The 19,529-nt window shown below is 43.1% G+C and overlaps 1 protein-coding gene across 1 annotated transcript; it reads right to left on the bottom strand.

Moving 5' to 3' along the window:
- Positions 1-478: 478 nt before the first annotated feature.
- LOC125525046 (HEAT repeat-containing protein 6) lies at positions 479-17,836 on the bottom strand. Its single transcript, XM_048690063.1, has 28 exons — positions 17,534-17,836; positions 17,364-17,456; positions 16,742-16,914; positions 15,270-15,543; positions 14,993-15,060; positions 14,844-14,913; positions 14,433-14,753; positions 13,824-13,903; positions 13,670-13,721; positions 12,987-13,140; positions 12,186-12,273; positions 12,004-12,106; positions 11,840-11,927; positions 11,555-11,652; positions 10,734-10,916; positions 4,995-5,246; positions 4,461-4,556; positions 4,286-4,380; positions 4,112-4,175; positions 3,909-3,996; positions 3,745-3,815; positions 3,475-3,560; positions 3,262-3,346; positions 2,898-2,971; positions 2,355-2,461; positions 2,018-2,136; positions 1,853-1,930; positions 479-1,165 (listed from the first exon to the last, which is right to left on the bottom strand). The coding sequence occupies exons 1-28, from the start codon at positions 17,714-17,716 to the stop codon at positions 935-937; spliced, it is 3,474 nt and encodes a 1,157-aa protein (XP_048546020.1). The 5' UTR covers positions 17,717-17,836; the 3' UTR covers positions 479-934.
- Positions 17,837-19,529: the final 1,693 nt, after the last annotated feature.

The following is a 19,529-nucleotide window of genomic DNA, read 5'->3' as shown; positions in this document are numbered from 1 at the left end:
GAAAAATAGCAATATGTCATGTGACAACAAAACAACCTATTGGAATCCAGTCAAACTGAACAGAAGAGAAAATGGGCCAGCCAAGTGGCCCCCTCGAAGGTCAAAGAAAGCCTATAGCAAGGTCCATGAAATCTCACAGGCAAAAGTTGTTGCCTGGAAAGATGGAACAGGCTCCTGTTGCCATCATTGTTGTCAACTTGTGACCTATTCACCTTTAACCAGTGCCTGGTCTACCAACAAAACAGGCCAACTGAAATCCAGGAAGGCATTTAGTGTGCACAAGCTGTGGAAGTGGTAGTAGGCAAGAGCATATAGCACCCAACATCCCTGCTTCTCCAATATTACCAACCAAACCACTGGAACAAGGGAATGGTGCGTCGCCATTTATGGCAGTTGGTACCCCCAGCTGAAATGCCGGCATTCATTTTCTGTTGTGCTCACCGATCCAAAATCATCATGCTTGTGGTCTAACAAAGCATTCAACCCAAATCCATAATGTTGCAGTTTATATGGAAATGCGAGCCTGTAGTACTGATCTAGCTATTAATCTGTAGTACTGATCTAGCGGAATAATCCTTCAGTATATATGTCTGCTCCATATATGCACACTAATGATCATAAGTAAACACGATGTACAACATGGCCAAACCTAGAAGAAATTCAACAACTATTTTTACACTAGAATACAACATGCGAAGGCAATTCTGCATTGACCGACTACATGGCTAGCTGCCAGGAGCTGCCCATGATCTGAAATCGCCCAACACAGCAGCTTCGCCGACTTCATGGAATGTATTGACGTACAGGTCAGGTTGCCCCTCTTTATTGGAAGCCTCAAGAACCAATTGATACGCGAGTTGGCTTCTCTTAAGGTGGATGACCAATATCTTGCTGCTCGTTGATGGGTGTGGAGACCACCATTGATTTTTGACACTCACGCGGTGCTTCTAGCCAATTGCTCAAATCTCTGAGCAATAACTTGCTGGTTTCCACTTGTATATACATTGAGCAAGGACACTACAGCAGAAGATAACATAACTTTCTGTGACACATTTGGGCTGAAACCATCCTCGTCATTTATGGTCTCGCTTGCCAGAGGCTGGTCCTCGGCACTATTGAATGCTGAGCATAAACCCTTCAGCCAGTCTTCCAGAAAGGATGCCTTCTGCTCAAAATGAAAGTGAATTAGATAGGGCAACAGAACAATATATCTGTTTTTCAGTTACAAAAAGTCGAAGTATTAAGCATTTAAGCCACATATTATGGGGTATTTCTTCAGTGCATGCATATTACACAGGGCTAGAGTAGAAACCTGCTCTTCTACATCTTAGGTGTACAAACAAGAGCAATATATTCACTAAAATAACAAAGTAATATAGATAAATATAAAAAGGACAAACCCAGTGCTAGAAGCTCCCACACAAGGTGGGGTCCGGGGAACGATTATACGAGACAAGCCTTAACCCTCCACAGTGCAATGCAGAGAGGCCGCGTCGAACCCAGGACCTCTTGGCACAAGTGGGGAGTACTTCACCACTGCGCCAGGCCTGTCCAAATATAGACAAATATAGTACCAAAATTTGTGCTATCGACGTAGCACATGAGTTCATTTCCAGGACTTCATGATAAATAGGAAACAGACACAAAAAGTCGCATCGTTAAGAACACTGCAGAGTTGGTTATGTTTTGATATTTCCATACATGACAGGGCCAAACACATGCTCATGAAACTGATGAATCCAGATTCTCAAAATATCAATCTGATCTGGCTGTTATTTGCCCCTGAACAACACTATGACAGATAAATACATCATATTAGTGAAAACACAACACACAGGCATGAGACGGTTACCTTGATAAGAAAATCTTTCAGGCTTTGGTCATCCTTCGGTGAAACAAAACCAAGCAAATGCAGAGCAGTAAACGTAAGCTGTAAAAAGGAGCCAAAGGTTCAACAATGCTGTGAAACATGTTTTGGAGAAAACAATATATATATATAAGCATGAACAACATTGACCTGTTTCTCAAGGTTGTCCCGGTGTTTGAAATTTGAAGGCGATGATGAACTGTTCGAACTTAATGACTCAAGAACATGTGTGAGGCCTCTGACAACATCTGGAAAGGAGCTACCATAATCTACACATCCAGCAGCATCATGAATTCAGTTGCAGAATGATACTACAGGCAAGACACGAACCTCCAAGAAATGAAATAGGCAGCACAGGATAATACAATCTAAATAATAATGACAGAAAGCTTTAATCCATTGGCAATTTGGCATGATATGGTATTAGCAAAATAAGCAAGATCAGAACTTAAACAAAGGCAGCAATTAAAGCATTCAGCGGACTAACCAAGCCTTGTGACTGGCACTGCTAAAGCAACAGCCGCATGCATCCTTATTTTATAATTGTTTGAGTCGCGGAGTAATAGTAGAAGTATGCTATAAACACTTGATGCCCTGTAATACAAAACACCTGAAAATCAGAACCACTAACATATGAAGCTGGAGAACTCAGTTACTCACAGAGGTACAATCATGGTACCAGGTGTGTAGATTTCTCATATAGTACTTCCAATTGACAAGGTTGACAATGGGGAGAAATAACTATTGCACAAATTTCTGACTGATTACTTCCTTAAAGATGAATATTTGAAAATAGAAGATGTGGGTGAAGGTTGTCTTTATTAGATTTAGAATATTATGAAATAGCCTCTTTAAACATTGGGCTTCACCTTCTGTAGGTGGAGAGCATATGCGTTTCATTCAAATGCTTCTGGAAGATAAAGAAAAAATGTGGTGCTTCTACAATGGGAATTCTAAAGCAGATAAGATGCATAAAAGTTTCTGCAAAATTCAATAAAATACTGGAAGATGTTGCATGTGCAAATCATACCACTGCATCTCCGAAAGTCTCACGGTGTCATTCATGAATAAGTTACTAAGAGCATGACAAACATTCCACTGAACCTGTATGAATGACAAAAGACAAGTCAAATGGAAGCAGTTATTCATGTAAAACATCTGCACATTCAACAATCACATATAATAGAAAAATAGAAGGAAAAAAATCTTGAACTTGTATTCTTTGCTAACTGAGGTGTTCCTCATTAGAACAAAACAAGGGAAACATGTTTTTTTAGTCTCGCCTTGACACAATAAATTGTCTCAGAAACTAGGATGATGTTGAGTGAATAACAAGAGATTCAGCCCATGGATGTTTGTTTTAAGTACAAGTGCAGAACCATTTCTTGCAGTACCTTTACATTTCCAGTAGTCACAGAAGACATCAAAGCCTGTACCATTGTTTGAAGACAGACAGGATCTCCATAGAAAACTGAATTCCTGTGATGGAGGCCACAAAATTGTAAGCTGAAGAAACAAGTTAAGAAAAATTATGACTGATGCCTACAGAATATTAAAGGCTTTGTTGTTGTTGTTGATGATGATGATGCATGCAGAATATTACCAACCTTGAATCATCGACTGCATCACAATGATGATTGAATCTGATAAACCTTGACAGATATCCAAGGGCTCTAACGGCATTTGACTTTACCTGAACATAAATAAAAACAACAACACTGATACCATTAGATACAGAAATATACAGATATCTTCCTTTTCTTTTCAATTTACAACTGAATAATGTCTTGCTGTTCAATAGCCTAAAACAGGCATCTGGGCCAGTGAAAATGTAAAATAAAGAGAGAAAAAGACATCAGTTGACAAGACAAGCTTACTTTTTCGCCATCTTTGGTTAGGCGCAAAGCAATTTCAACCAGCAATGAAATTGTTGATTTATCAAGTAGATCTACAGTTGAAAAAATAGTAGAAAGATAAGCATGCCATATCGTTATATATTATAGATTCTGTAACCAACTAACAATCAATATGCAATACATACCTGCAGTCGGATCTGTTTGTAGTTCCAATGCTCTGAAACGAATAGAAGAACAAAGATTGGCCAAAGCCCATGAGGCAGTGATACGGACCTAAACATTTAGATTGAGACAATGTTACACATAGAATACTTGATAAATTTTAGTACAACAAAAAAAAAACAATAACAGTGCACAAGCATTAAAGAGAGAGATACAAATATCATACTGGAGTTGATGAATTTTGTGTATTGAAATCAATGGCTTTTATGAACTCGCCAGGTAGGCTAGGACTGCAGAAGGAAAGAATGAGTTACGGACTATTGGTCATCATCATTCAAGTACCTTAAAATAAGCACTTGACTACTTGAGACTGCAGCGCAACCAAAGTCTGAAATTTTACCTCGACAATATTTGGGAGAAACATGAAACAATACCAATGGCTCGACATGCAGCCGACCTCACTGTAGCAACTGCATCACTCAATGCTGCATGAACCTACACAACAATAATTGTGATACTCACGAAATTTTAACAGGTTAGGGAAACATAATGAAACACAGAAATAATAAACTTACAGATGAGGAGGTCACATAATCTCTCTTGTTTACTGGTAGGGAGAAGAAAACATCAGAGGTCATGCCCGCGAAACATGTGAGTGATGCTGTCCTGACCTAGAAACAAACAGTTAATTTATTTAGTCCAGGAAAAACAGACACTCAAAAAACGGAATACTTTCAGCAATACATAAAAGCATTTCCATCAGGTTCATGGAGCACATACTCCCTAAATTTAATGGTGCTGTTGCAAGACAAAACTAATTTCTTACATACGGGACATAAAGTATCATCTGAAGATAACAACACAGCTAAGCATATCATGCTATATTTAGGACCAAGGATCATAAACGGCAACACAATACTCAAACATACATTAGTTAGCTGCTTTGACTAAAACGGCAGCAGGCATTCTGTTACTAATCTGCTAAATCATGTTTATAAGTTAGCATTAACACCATAGATTATTGAGAAATAAATGAAGCCTAACCACTAGTCGTTCCAGATTAATACGATAATACATGGACAACACGGGTTCTAGAGGTGGTAGATTACCATAGCAGAGGCATGTAATAATCCCCGAGGGAGATGAGTTTCTAACACCTCAGTCCAACGGTTGGTTCCAAGTGTAATGTCCAAAGAGCAGTTTTGTGATGGTCCAGGGGTTTCAATTTCAAAGTGAGGCGCAGATTTAATGCTTTTATTTACAGTGCAGTCTGAAATTTGCTGAATATCCAGCAATCTACACTCTTTGAGATCATCCGCACCCTTGAATCCAGATGAAACACGCAGACACTCATCAATTACCTGACAAACAAAATCACAACACATTAATAAATGATCAAAACTAAGTATGACCATGATGGTTAATTTTACATAATAAGGCAATTCTAAGCTAAGGACCGCCACGGGAAAACAGACACTGGGATACTAGTATGGGGAGACACTGGATACAGCATTTTCCAAAAACAGCCATTCGGGGATACGGCAGGGTATATAAGTGTTTTAAAAATAAACGGCAAGTAATAAAGATTTAATGATAATTTTGAGATGAGAGCTTTTTTTATAGTACAGGATAATGTTGCCTCATTTCTATAGATGAAAGACTGTGAGCAGTCCACACAACCCTCCACTCAGAGCCCATATAAGGCCCAATTCCAGAAAACCCTACACTACACAGCTCCTCCAGCCCACACATTTCTGTGCTGTTTTCCTCCAGCCGCCTGAGAGCTGCAGAGAGGAGATGAAATGAATGCACCGCCGCCTTTACCTTCTTGCTCATCGGCAGCTTCAACCACTGCCTTCCAATCGGCCCAAATCCTCTCCCTTGCTGGCGGCTGCAGTCCACATCTTTCTCCCTGCCTGGAGCTTCTTCCTCATCAGCGTCCACCTTGCCATCTTCCTCTCCACCTGGATGTTCTTCTTTGCTAGCGACCATCGAGATGAGAGCTGAGTGGCGGCGCGGTTGCTGGAGGCTTGCTCCTGACTCCCCACCATGTCCACATCATATCTAGGCCGTATCCCGATTTATTTCCCCTTTTTTTCAGAAAAGATGGGATACATGTGTGTCCCAGTCCCCCCCCCCCCCCCCCCCCCCCCCCCCCCCGTGCCTTTTAGGTTCTAAGATCCAGATTGAATAATAACATAGTAGCTGATGAAGAATCAAAATAAAAGATCAGGTGCTACATACATGTCATAACCAAAGAACCAAGTTTGTAAGAACCTGAGCCTAGAATATTTAGGCGTCATGTAGCAGATATCAACAAAATCATCTATGAACAAGAGCATTCAACCAGTAGTCATCTTATGTTGGGACTTGAGAGAAAAAGGTTAAGCATACATCCAAGTTCCTAATTTACCAGCAATCCATGTACCAGAACCTTAATTTACTTTCCTTCACTTTGTTTACGTACTCTCTCTTCTTTTTGGGTTCTCACAATCACAGGTTTCTGGTGGGTTTCATCTCTAGCCTACCCCAACTTACTTGGGACAAAAGGCTATGTTGTTATTGATGATGATACATCCAACTTCAGGTACTGGGCCACTTCTTCTCAGCTTCTGTAGCAGCTTAGAGCCCCCGGAAGCTTAAGACAAAAAGAAATACTAATTAGTTTTTCCCATAGGCCATAGCCCACCCCAATCTCTGCTGATACTAGGAAGCTGCTCAGAGCCTCAGACCCAGCTTCCCACCTCTTCCATCTCAGAACTGCCATCCAACTAGATACAGAAATTACCGGGGCTTGCCACTGCGTACCCCCTGCCCCCAGACCAGAGCACATGTGGAGATTCCTCTGTAGCTCTCCCCTCCTGTCGATCGAAGCATTCTCTCTCTCATGTGTGACACCACCTAGGTTTTGACTCACCGCCACCGCCTCCTCGACACCACTGCCGACAATTCCCGCCTCCTGACATTCTCTGGTCCTCAACGGCCAGCCCACCTCCTCCCCTGCTCCCCTGCTGACTTTCAACCTCCAGCGCTGTCCACCACAAGCAATGCCCTTCACCCACGAGCATCTCCAGATCCAGCACAAGTACATATGAAATTGGATCAGTGCTTGTTCGCTAATTGATGTTTGTTCCAGAGAACTACAATAGCAATTTCCGTCGATTCATGCCTATTCCAGAAATTATTTTTTTCGAGAAAACGCAAGGGGAGCTTGTGTTTCATTGCTTTGGAAAGAAAAAGAGAGTTTCAGTTACAATCCTCCTAGGAGGGAATTACAGTGCCCAAAGGCACATCAGTGAACGTCCCAAATTTGTGGTATAATGGCGCGAAGCCCTAGAGCGCCGGCTCTGGCCCAGAGGGCGGCCTCATCCTTGATCTTCGTGAGCAGCTCGTTTGCCGAGCGCCGTCCTCTGTTGAAGACGCAATCGTTGCGGTGCTTTCAAATCATCCATGGGACGAGTTGGGTCGCGGAGGCGGAGGCCCTTGCGCATGGGTTTGGGAGTGTGCTGCCGCGTCGTGCGCCACCAGTCATTGAGAGGTCTCGCTGTCCGGCGGGGCACAGGAGAGTCGGAGCCAGTGCAACACCTCGTACCAGATCAGCCGGGTGAAGGGGCAAGCTAGGATGAGGTGGTGCATGGTCTCGGGGGCCTGGTCGCAGAGGGGGCATCACGCGGGGTGTTGCAGGCCACGGCGGGCGAGGCGGTCGGCAGTCCAGCATTGGTCCAGGTGGGCGAGCCAGTGAAAGAATCGGACGCGTGGGGGCGCCCAGTTCTTCTAGGTGAGCTTCCATGCGTCGCAGCTTGTGGAGCCATTGAAGGTGGCGATGTAGGCCGATTTGGCGGAGTAGACGCCGCTGGGGCTCCACTTCCAAGAGAGGCGGTCTGGCTCGGCAGAGAGGGTCGTGTGGCTGATTGCGTGCTAGAGCTGTAGGTATTGCCCAATCTCATGGATGCCAATCATGCCGTGTATGTCTGGTGCCCATCGCTTGGCCTGTAATCCAACGGCGACAGTCCTGAGCTAGTGGCGGCGCTTGGGAATGCAAGTGTATAGGAGCGGCGTGATCTCGCTAACAGAGCGCCCGTCTATCCATCGGTCTTCCAAGAATAGGGCCTCCGTGCCATTCTTGATTTGCATGGTGGTGGATGCGAAGAAGAATGCGTGCTCCTCGGCGGTGAACTGTAGGTCGAGGCCAGCCCATGCTTTAGTGCTGTCCGTGCAGCTGAACCACAACCATCGAGTGCGGAGCGCGAGGCTTGTCCGGGCAAGATCGTGCACGCCGAGGTCGCCAAGTGATAGTGGCCTAGCAACGCGTTGCCAATTGACATGACAGTGTCTGCCATTTGCCTCTGCGCGCGTCCTGCCCATAGGAAGCCTTGCTGAATCTTCTCAAGTGCCCTGATGGTCTTCTTGGGGGCGCGAGAGCGAGGAGCTGGCGGATCAGGATCGCGCTCAGAATGGCCTTGACGAAGGCGACGCGGCAAGCCTTGTTCATGAGATGCGCCTTCCAGGTGGGTACCATGCCGGCCGTTTTGTCGACGACGGGCTGCAACTGTGCAGCCGTGGGGCGGTGTAGAGTCAGGGGGATGCCCAAATAGGTGATCGGGAACTCGGCGAGGGGGCAGCCCAGCAGGTTGACGGCGGGCGCGGCGTCTCCGGCAGAGCACCGAATCAGGGTGGCGGAGCTTTTTAAGAAGTTGACCTGGAGGCCTGAAGCTCGGCCGAAGAGCAGGAGGATGCTCTCGACGGCGGTGATGTCGCCAATGGTGGGGTGGCAGTAGAGGATTACGTCGTCGGCGTAGAGGGAGACCGAGGGAACCGGGCACCAGGGGTGCAGCCGCTGCAGAACGCCCAGTTTCGTTGCGCGGCGGAGGCGGCCCAACGTGTCAACGGCGAGGACAAAGAGTTGTGGCGACACGTGGTAGGCCTGGCGGAGGCCGCACCTATGCCAGATGATGGGGCCGGGATCTCCATTGATGAGCACCTTCGTGCTGGCCGAGGAGAGCAAGATGGCCAGCCAGTCTAGGAAGCGAGAGCCGAAGCCGTACTGGTGTAGGACCTCGAAGAGGAACGGCTAGCTAATGGTGTCGAAAGCACGAGCCAAGTCCAACTTCAGGAGGACGTGAGGGGCGCCGAGCTGGTGCAGAAGGCGCGCGGACTGGCGCATGAGTATGAAGTTGTCGTGCAGGCTGCGGCTGGGGATGAATTCATTATGGCACGTGCTGACGAGGTTGTGTAGCTTTGGCGCGAGGCGGAGCGATAAGACCTTGGCGAAGATTTTGGCAACGAGGTGAATTAGGCTTATAGGCCTGAAGTCAGCTAGGCCGTGAGCGTCTGCGCGCTTCGGGAGCAAGGTGAGCAGCGCCTGGTTGAGGAAGCAAAAGCCCCGACCACGCATATCGTAAAGCCGCTAGAAGACATTGACGAAGTCTTGCCGGACGATGGACCAACACGCGCGTAAGAACTCGGCAGTAAAGCCGTCCGCGCCGGGGGCTTTACATGCGGGAAGGCGTTTCATCACCAAATTTCCTCGGCGTCGAAAGGGGCGTCGAGGTTGGTGGGCGTGATCAGCTCGGAGAGGTCGAGACTGCACTCGCGGGGCGTCTCGCAGCCGAGCAGGGCGTCGAAGTGTGCGTATGCCACGGCCGCCATGTCGCAGGGGGCAGAGATCAAAACGCCGTCCACTGTGAGGTTGTGGATCTGATTCTTCTGTCGCCGGTACGTGCATTGCCGGTGAAAGAAAGATGTGTTGGTGTCGCCGTCCTTGAGGGTCGCAATACGAGCGCGCTGTCAGGCTATGGTGCGCTCTAGGGAGGCGAGGCCAAGGTATGAGGCCTTGATCTGCCGCTGGAGCCAGTCTTCGTGCAGGACAGGAGCCGGCACTCCTGCGCTGTGTCCAACCTGAGGAGGAGCTCCTTGGAGATCGCGAGCTTGAGGCGAACGTTGCCGACAGTCCTCGAGCTCCAGCTGGTAAGTTTGCGCGCGTAAATTGCATGTGTCGCATGAGCCGCCGGAAGGGGTCGTCATCGTGGACGGAGTGCCAGGCGGCCGCCATGATGTCATGGAACCCGTCCAACCGCGTCCAGAACTCCTCGAAATGGAATCGTCGATGGCCCGGCGGCACCGGTTTGCAATCAAGCAGCAAGGGGCTGTGATCGGAAACGACGGAGGCGAGGCATCGAAGGTGGCATTCCCCAAAAATTATACTTACAAGTGTTGTTGATTGATGTTTGTTCAGAGTGAAGAATTGTTATCACATGCAATGCCTAATGTGTGCTTGTGGTAATTGTATATTGGTAGTTCATGTTCATATTATATTGCATTTCGTAGCTTGTTCTGTGGACATTTCATTTTGTAATGAATGATTTATAATGTCAGGATCCATTCTGTGAACAAGTTGTGAATCTTGTCCAGTTTTACAGAATTATGCATGATTTGTGGCCAATCTATCATTAATGTGTAAAGCATTAGACTGGAGTCCAGAGGCAATATAGACTTTGTACATCTCAACATATATAATAAGCTTAAGCTGAAAAGAATAGCTAAAACAGTTTCTCCAGCAGAGCTTACTACAGAAGCTTGAGCTGGACTATACCCTATAGGCTGTAGATATTATTAACAAAAATAAAACCTAAACATTGATAGGTAAAGTGATTTGTAGCAAACTGATAAACAGGGAAAACCAAGATGAATGCAAGGTTGGATGGAAATTTACCCAATATCATGAATTTTATCCAGTTCATGGCAAAGTAAAAAAATAAATCTATTTAGCTTTATGGGGAAAAAGTAAAGTTCCGAAGTATAAAATAGTTTCGTCCACAATATTTTAAAGCATTTACAGAAAACTCTACCTTAATACCAGCTACAAGACATCTTCCTTTAGTAGATAATTCTTCTTTAGGGGGCCCAAAGTTAGCATCACATTTTTGGTCTTCAAAGCTCTCCGTTTGCAATAAATCAAGAACGATATCTCGAACTTTTTCCCAAATGATGTTTGCACAGCTTGGATAATTATGAACCACTGATCTCAACACCTGTGCACACATAAAAAGGAATGGATATTACCACATGTGTCAACCTGTGAAGCATTTGCATGTACACTGAAAAAATGAATATAAATGCCCTACAAAACGTGCCAAGAAGATCAATTCCATGACTGAATGTACATGTCATAAGTATATATGAATAAGTATATCTATGTGATAATCAAATCTATACATGGAATATCAAGGAGAACTGCATTACAAGATAGAACAGGAAGCTCAGTCTTCCTCCTAGCTAATTACAAATATGTTAGGTATCCCGCATGTGGTTACAAATAGATTTCAGACCATAAGAGTTCCCCTTTAGAGAATAACCATAGTTGTTCCCTGGTGTTTATGCTGGAGGGATCCTTATTAGTTATAATCCATGTGCCCTTTGCTTATTAGCTAAGTATTACTAGAGGTCAGTGCATATAGGTCGGCTGACCTTACTTAGTCAGTGAGATAGACTATACAGGCTGTCAGCAACTAGTCAATTTGATGTTTGCACGCACTGACAGCTGCTAAAACTGTATGGTCAGCTTAGCAGCTGACCTTTCTCATGTATTACAAGTCCGATATCCAAACACATGCTGAAGATAAAAGAAAATACAAAAGCAACCTTTAAGCATAAATGGATGGTTACTTGCCTGGAGAGCTCCACACCTAACACTGAAATGCATTTCCTCTTCTATACAATGAAGAAGAATAACTACGACACTTGACTTCTGCTGAGCAAGTGATGGCCCTGAAAAGCTCACATTGGTACACAAATGTCACAGCTTAGTATCCACCCAAACCAGTTTCTCAATATGATAAACTCTGGAGTCTTCCAAGACAATAAGTTCAGCAATGTGCGGCAGTTTTTTTAATATAAATTAAGACTGAGAATAAAGCGACCATATCAACGAAATTTGAAATTAAGAGGGTCTAACCTGCACAGTGATCAATGAGAACTCCAAAGACATCTGAAGAAGGTGGCACCTTTGCAAATGCTGCCTCCAAGCAACTTAGAACATTAACCTGTTGTTATTCCCATGTAAGGTGTAAGAACTACAACTATTGTTCCTAAATAAAGAAATAATATTGAAAAACTAACCAGCAAAGCATAATGTTCATTTTTATTTGAGTTCCTGTCTAATAATCTACCGCACATGGCTGTAATGACAGTTGGCAACAACTCCTTCGGCATTCGAGGGTACCTGGTCATCAAACATATTATCAATTATATGGCATATCAAGTTAGAGAAACAAAATACACGGTGGGGATTTAGATCATACGGTGTAGCAGATATCAGAAGGATGAGAACTCTGAACACTGCTGCAAGCAATGTAGTTTGAGTTTCACGCTGTACCAAGAACATCATACCTGCCAAACAGGAAAAGAAATTTCATGTAAACTTTGGATAAAACATTAAAAAAGAATATGTAAGGCATACAGAGCTGTTGAATGAAAGTTATATAGATAATGTTAAGCTTCATGCACTAGCCAACGCAACCAAAAGTCCGAACTGATGGAGAGAAGTGGGCAATATATTTCAACACCCCCTCACATCTAGGCTTATTTAGTCTGTAGACATGGGATCGAAGTAGGCCGCAGAATCTGCCTTTTTAATACTGCATTAGCAAGGTCTTGAACTCAAGACCTCTTGGCTCGGATACCATATTAAATTCATGCTCCAGCCAGTTGCTCCAAAAGTGAGCTAGGGGGGGAGGGGGGGACCTTGCCAACTCAATAGAAAAGATATGTTCGTGCAATTGCACCCTCTATTAACTGTTTGAGCTTGCTTTATCCTACTTATGTAAGCTGTTATTGTCAATTACCAGATGTGCTCGCTGGTCGTGTGGTGTCACAAACTCACAACTAGAAGGAGCACCTAACCCTTTATTTGATGATGATGATGTGTGTGTGTGTGTGTGTGTGTTGTACAGTGTGAGGACCCAAAAGTAACAGAAATTTTCAAAAAGGCCAGAAATTTGGGGTATTACAGATACAAAGTCGCCAACAATGGATTCCTCTCATTGAAGAAAGTCACGAGATGTAGGACCATTGAAATATAAAAATATCAGCAACTCCCCTACCTGTGTGCAGCTGCATCAGAATTTGACCAAGCGAGCAAGATAACGTAGTGAAAGATCCAAGTTTCGATGATTCTTTATACTCTGCAACTTGTGTCAAAACTAAGGCCTGCCCTTCCAGCATGGCAGCAATGGTCGATGCTGCCTCAACACGTACCTGCACATAGTTAAGTCAGGTCATGTCCATAATATACACGGGAACTTATAAATGGAAAAGGCGCTGAACCGATGGGACCATAATTCATACATACATGGTATACAATATTGTGGCATGCATCAATCAATGTACACCGCCATGCAAACAAGAGAAGAATTTTGCAAATAAAGGATGTAAATTATGAAGGGTCCAGATCACTTTGTAGCAAAAATGTAATACAACATTATTCGTTTTGGAAAAAAAAATCCCATAAATAAGATAGCTCAGAATTTTTAAGAGTTGCATATCCTTTCCATGTATTAGTCATGTGATATCCCCATTTGTATACAGGGGTTTCCTCCGTTGTATACAGGGTTTTCTGCATATTTACCACACCTGCACAATAATGGCCTATGTCTTCAGTCACTTCAGCCCAAAATACAGGCAGATTTGGCATGGCAGCAAGGTACCCACATATTATGGAAGGTAGCATGAACAGAAAAGCTAGATGATATAAACAATAATAATACAGATAACCGCAAACTTGTACCTTTGTTATAGGGTCAAAAATCAAGCATGTCATCAGAGTAGCTCGATATTTTCTGTAAAAGCAAGTAGCAACAAAAGCTACCGTCAAAAATGGGTACCATGATCATAAGGAAGCCATGAGAAATACCATGCCGATTGCACGTGGAAGAGTTTACCTTTGTTGGAGAACGTCGTTCTCAGGCAAAAGTAATGGCCACAGCGAAGTAAGTGATTTTGGGTCAGCACGACAGATATCCTTAAATAATTCAGAACAAGAATCAGATAACTTCTTGAATATCATGAGCATCATGATCATTTAGTGTTGCTTTTGATTATTAGATATCCAATAACTGACTATTAGAAGTTCAACAGGAAAATCAGAGTGTCTTTTAACAGTTACAGACTTGAAGGAACTGAAATATCACAGATCATGGTGGATGCAGATAGCAAATTGAATGTAGATATTCCTATTTACAAACTTTTGGTGTTCCAAAAGGTCACTCAATTCACAGAACTGAACAACCATAGAGCACTAACAATTCAAACTAGCATAGGGCAGATGAATCAATTAGCTTGTCTTATTGGAGTATGAGCTTTATCTAAAAAGCTGCCCTCCACCCACCATTCCAAAAAGAAAGGAAAGAGCAATAGCTCGACTACGAAAGAAATCAATCTTACCTTCGTTGTAACAAAAAAAGACTAACTTGTACGAGCTCATACATGAGTAAGAGTTCAGAATGGGAACATCTAGTTTAGAAATTAGAATGTGTTGCATGGATACATACCTGTATACAAAGGATGGCAGCTAGTCTAGCTTTCGAACTCCTGAAACGGTCTCCATTTTTTGCATATCCATCAGTATCGCTCAGATCTGAATCTGAAGAGCCTAAATCATATCGAAAAGATTCACTATCTGAACTTCGATCATCCAATGAATCATTTGTTTTTCCATCCTTTTTTCGCAAATGAGGTGGTTTATATCGTCCACGGCCAGAACTCCTGGATTGTGAGTCTGTTTTGTTTTCCTTTGGAGTTATTGCAGATGGCAAAGATGACCTTAGCCCATACACAAAAAACATTTGCAAATTTGCCACGAAACCTGCTACCTTGAAGTTTTATTCACAATGTTACAATCAGAAAGAGAGAGAAATCATATGTACTGTTACCACAGAAATGGATTTCCTTTGTATACTTACATGTCCTGAAAGTGAAGCTTTCGGTTCTGAAAGAACGAAATGCAGACAACGAAGAAAGGAAGTATAAAATCTGCAAGACAGTGAGGCTTAGCTTTGACTTTAGCTTTCATCAATTGCAAAGCAATATAAGAAAAAACGGAAGTACTAACCTTGACATAATGCTACTCTCAATAATAAGGTTCCTTGATGTCACAGAGTCCATAACTTTTCTCAAGACCTGCAGAGTGCAAAGGAGGAGATTGGAGTTGAAACAGAATATTAAACATTGCCACATAGCATGTCCACAGCACACATCATTTTGTGTGTGTGTGTTTGAACGTGAGCACCACTCTGTGCTTGGTTGTTAATGTTACATTTCTGGTGCATCGTCACCGAAATACCCAGCATGAAGCAGTATGTAAAATAAAGGAGGCATAAACTACTGACCTCAACAACAGACTGCCATAAAACTTCCGACATACTCGATGCAATCTTGCATAGTATATCTTCCATCATCGAAAATGCAGAGATTTCCATATCCCAGGTATTATAATTTTTATTATTCGTTGATACAGAAATGTGGGAAGAAATGCCAGAACCATTGGATTTATCTGTCATGTTCAGTTCAGCTTGCAAGCATGATATGATCAAGATAAGAACTCTGAGTACATGTGAATTCTCAGTTAATGAACCACATCTTCCAAGATCCTTGCTCAAAAACCTGGAAGGGGAGGCAACAATTAAGAGCGGTGTAAAGACCACGACTGATGACTTTCAAATAACTGTGAATGATGCTAGTGTACATGCGTTGCAACAACTGATTACGTAGGCATCTACAGAAGTTCATCACTAAAGTATGTAAGTATGTCCCAAAGGGCTCCACCTCATCCAAAGGCAACACTAGAGGCACATCTCCAACAATTTGTACCATTCATCAATCATCATTCACATTAATTTCGTCACACCTTTTCCCCCATACTCACGATTCTCCCTCCATTGCTCCCTCGACATGGCTAGATCTGGGGGAGGATGAGATGCCTTGGGCAACAGTGTTTGAGGGGAAGGCTTAGGAGGGGAAAAGTCAGTACCGTTCTCGGTTTCAGAGGGGGGGGGGGGGGGGGGGCTCCCTCCCTGATGTATGCACTATCGGAAATGCCATCATACAGTACAGCTAGAGACAGTCTTTAAGAACTTAGGGGGTTCTTTTTGAGGAAATTATATACGCACAGTTCGCAATTTGCCTGCCTACAATTTAATTTAGTGTTATTTACCACATATACTGAGTATATACTCATTTCTTGAATACATTTTTAACAGTGCAAATGATAAATTTATGAAAGATAACAACAATATCAGCACTAATCTTATACCAGTTCTCGACAAAGCAAGTGACGATTCTCAGGTAATGATTTGTTTTATTTGCTGTTTTCTGGAAACTATATAGGTTCCAAATTGCTGAAAGTAAGTGCAGGTGATAGTTCACGCCAAATCAAATGTGCTGATGGGAAATGGTCAATAATAAATTTACTGGTGAGGACATGCAACCTTGGTAAAGTACCAGTGGTGCATCGCGATTCCCAAAAATAGGCATGAAAGATTGCCTTTGTGGAAGTGCAGCATCACATGTAACAAAGGAAGAACTCCCTTTGAAGATTAGAATGACACATATCTAAATTATCATTTATTAAGAATAATATGGGGCCAAACTGTAGTAGATTTTCCATTGAGGCAAGTAAGTGCGGACCATTTACTTTTATTTCAGTGACAGTTTAGTCTTGTCAAACCATGAAACATTATCCCACAATGTTAATCAACTAGGCTGTTAATACTTGGTACAGAGGGGGGGGGGGGGGGGGGGGGGGGGGGGGGGAGTACAGGAAGGTGATTGCTAAGTATTCTATCAAATAATCCAATCTAACCTGAGAATTTGCAAACAATCAGATAGTGTATTCAGTGCAGATGTCCTATCACAGTGGCCCTTAAGGCATGCACCCTCAACTGAACACTTCACAAGCTCATGAAGAAACGTTAACACTGCAAGCCAGCCAGAAGAGTCAATCTCCGTATTTGTCTTGCACATGACCTCACGAATCTGCACAGGTGCATTTTCAGTATATTAATACATAGAGAAAACAAATCGTTACAATCAAAGTAGTACAACACAACAGTCTCAACTTCTTTGTCAAATTGACTACACTTAATAGTAAATACTACTAGAATTCTAGGGTGTACACAATTTGTGTCCTGCAAAATGTAAAACTATAGCTCCAACAGCACGCGACAGCCACAGCTACAGCTACAGCTAAAAAGCACTGCACGCTAAAGCAAAATTCCAGTTTATAATAATCAGCATTTGAAAATCCATGTCCACAGTTTGTCGGAACTTCGCGTACTCCAACACGACCCCAGCAAGAACGCAGGTCACTGATCAGAATGGTCGTCTATCTGGCTAACATTACAGCCCCGAATCTAAAGCAACCATTGGGCTAATTCCACCGCACACTACGAGATCTCAATCGCATGGAAGCACAGAAGCATTACCAGGTGGCAGACGCCACGCAGCGCGTCGGCGGCGCCAGCACAGGGGGCCACCGCCGCGGCCTTCTCCGCGAGGAACGCCACATCCGAGCCCACCTGCGAACGAGCACACGGACAGTGAGACCAAGAACCAAACCGAGCTGGACGTAAGCAAGCGGGGCCAAGGGTAGGACCTCGTGAGGGGAGAGCGCGGCGGCGGAGGCCGCGAGGGAGGGCGAGGAGGGGGGCAGAAGGAGGCGGCGGAGGAGCGCGAGGAGGGCCGGAGGGGTGGGCGAGGCGACTGACTCATCGCGGAGGGTGAGAAGCGCGGTACGCCACGGCCGTGCCCCGCCTCCCCCGGAGGTGGAGGTGGCCATGAGCCGCCGGCGGCGACTACCGGTGGTTGCTGGCTACGGCGGTCGGCGGGGATGGAACTCGGGAGCGTGAGACGGAGAGGTTTGGGCTTCCCGGAGGGGGGTTTTGGACCTTTGCTTAGACGTCGGGAATGCTTCAACCCAGTAAGAAAAGTCGTTGTATAGGGCCCAAATGCCCGAGTGTGAAGTTTCTGTGCTCGGGCACCATGGTGCCCCTTTCTTTTGAAAAAAAAAGCAAAAACCATATTTAAAAGTTTCAAAAAAATCGAAAATAATTCTGTGTAAACTTGTATGTATTCACTACGGATCCATGAAATTATTTTTTGAAAAATAATAATTTGTAAGCTGTAAAAAAACAAAATTCCAGCCCATTTCAAATACATATTTGTCTTTTTTTGTAGACCACATGGGAAAGCAAAATGTTATGAATTTTTGCACATATGTCGTATGTGTGTGTGAGCGTGTTTACAAAAAGTTTCAAACAAATTTGAGCTGTAAAAAATATTTTTTTTAAACGGGCACTATGGTGCCCGCGCAGATCTGGCAATATTCGCCAAATGCCCCTCCTTTTTTCTTTAAATGCCCCTCCTTCTTCATTCATAACTGGATTTGATGTGATGCCCAATGCCTGAGGGCGCCCCTATTTCTCGCATTCAGGGAGGGGACGAACCCTTGCTGAAGGGGTGACTGAGATAGACATCCTTTTTCTGTTTTAAGTATTTGAAAAATATTAATCAAGCATTTGGAAAAAATGTTGGACATCTATAGAAAAATTGTTGATCATGTATTAAAAAATAATGATTTTTTAATCATGTATATAAAACTGTTAATCAAGCATTTGAAAAGAAAATATTGAACAAGTATTTGAAAATGATAATCAAGCATTTGGGAGATATTAAATGTGTATAGAAAAATATTAACCATGTATTAAAAAAAATAATATTGCATTTAAAAAATCTTAATTAAGCATTTAAAAATATTAGGTTTGCATAGAAAAATATTTAACATGTGTTAAAAAATGTTAATCTTGTATTTCAAAAATGTCGAGGATGTGTATAGAGAAAATATTGACCATGTATTAGAAAAATGCTAATCTTGTATTTGAAATATGTCAAACAGTCATTTTAAAAATGTTAATAAAGCATTTTAAAAATGTTGAAATGTGTATAGAAAAATATTCACCATGTATTCAGAAAATGTTAAACATGTTTTTTAACACAGTACAGACGCAAACGCTCATACCTACGCGCATACACGCACCCCTATGAATACACACATGCACACCCTACCTCTATGAGCACATTCGAGAGACTGAGTTGTCATATCATCTTGAGATTTACGAAGTCACTGTAGGCGCCTCGTCGTCGACGGGAACGTCTCCTCCCACTTCAAGCGCATCGCCAAAAATAAATCCAGGAATAATGCGAACACCAGAATTTGAACACTGGTGGGCTGGGATACCACTGTCCCTCTAACCATTCAACTACAGGTTGGTTCGCTATTAAACATGTATTTGCAAAGTGTTCTTGACATATACTAAAAATGTAGAATGAAAACTAAAAGAAAGAAAATAAAAAAAGAAAAATGCTAATCTTGTATTTGAAAAATGTTAAATACGCATTTGAAAGATATTGAAAATGTGTATAGAAAAATGTTGATCATGTATTCAAAAAATTATTAAACTCGTATTTCAGAAATGTTAAATGTGTATTTGAAAAATGGTCTTAACATATACAAAAAATATAGAATGAAAACTAAGAAAGAAAAGAAAAACAAAAAAATGAAAACCAAAAAAAGAAACAAAGGAAAAGAGAAA

The sequence above is a fragment of the Triticum urartu genome, chromosome 7 (assembly GCF_003073215.2).
Source record: "Triticum urartu cultivar G1812 chromosome 7, Tu2.1, whole genome shotgun sequence".
In the NCBI taxonomy this organism is placed as follows: Eukaryota; Viridiplantae; Streptophyta; class Magnoliopsida; order Poales; family Poaceae; genus Triticum; species Triticum urartu.
This window is presented reverse-complemented; position numbering and strand designations above follow the sequence as displayed.

Excerpts from the sequence above, each read along its gene's own strand:
- LOC125525046 (XM_048690063.1), bottom strand. The coding sequence starts at position 17,716 with ATGGCCACCTCCACCTCCGGGGGAGGCGGGGCACGGCCGTGGCGTACC. Across the intron at positions 15,061-15,269 it reads TATGGCAGTCTGTTGTTGAG|GTCTTGAGAAAAGTTATGGA; the intron begins GTCAGTAGTTTA and ends TGCACTCTGCAG. Across the intron at positions 11,928-12,003 it reads ATGAACATTATGCTTTGCTG|GTTAATGTTCTAAGTTGCTT; the intron begins GTTAGTTTTTCA and ends GAATAACAACAG.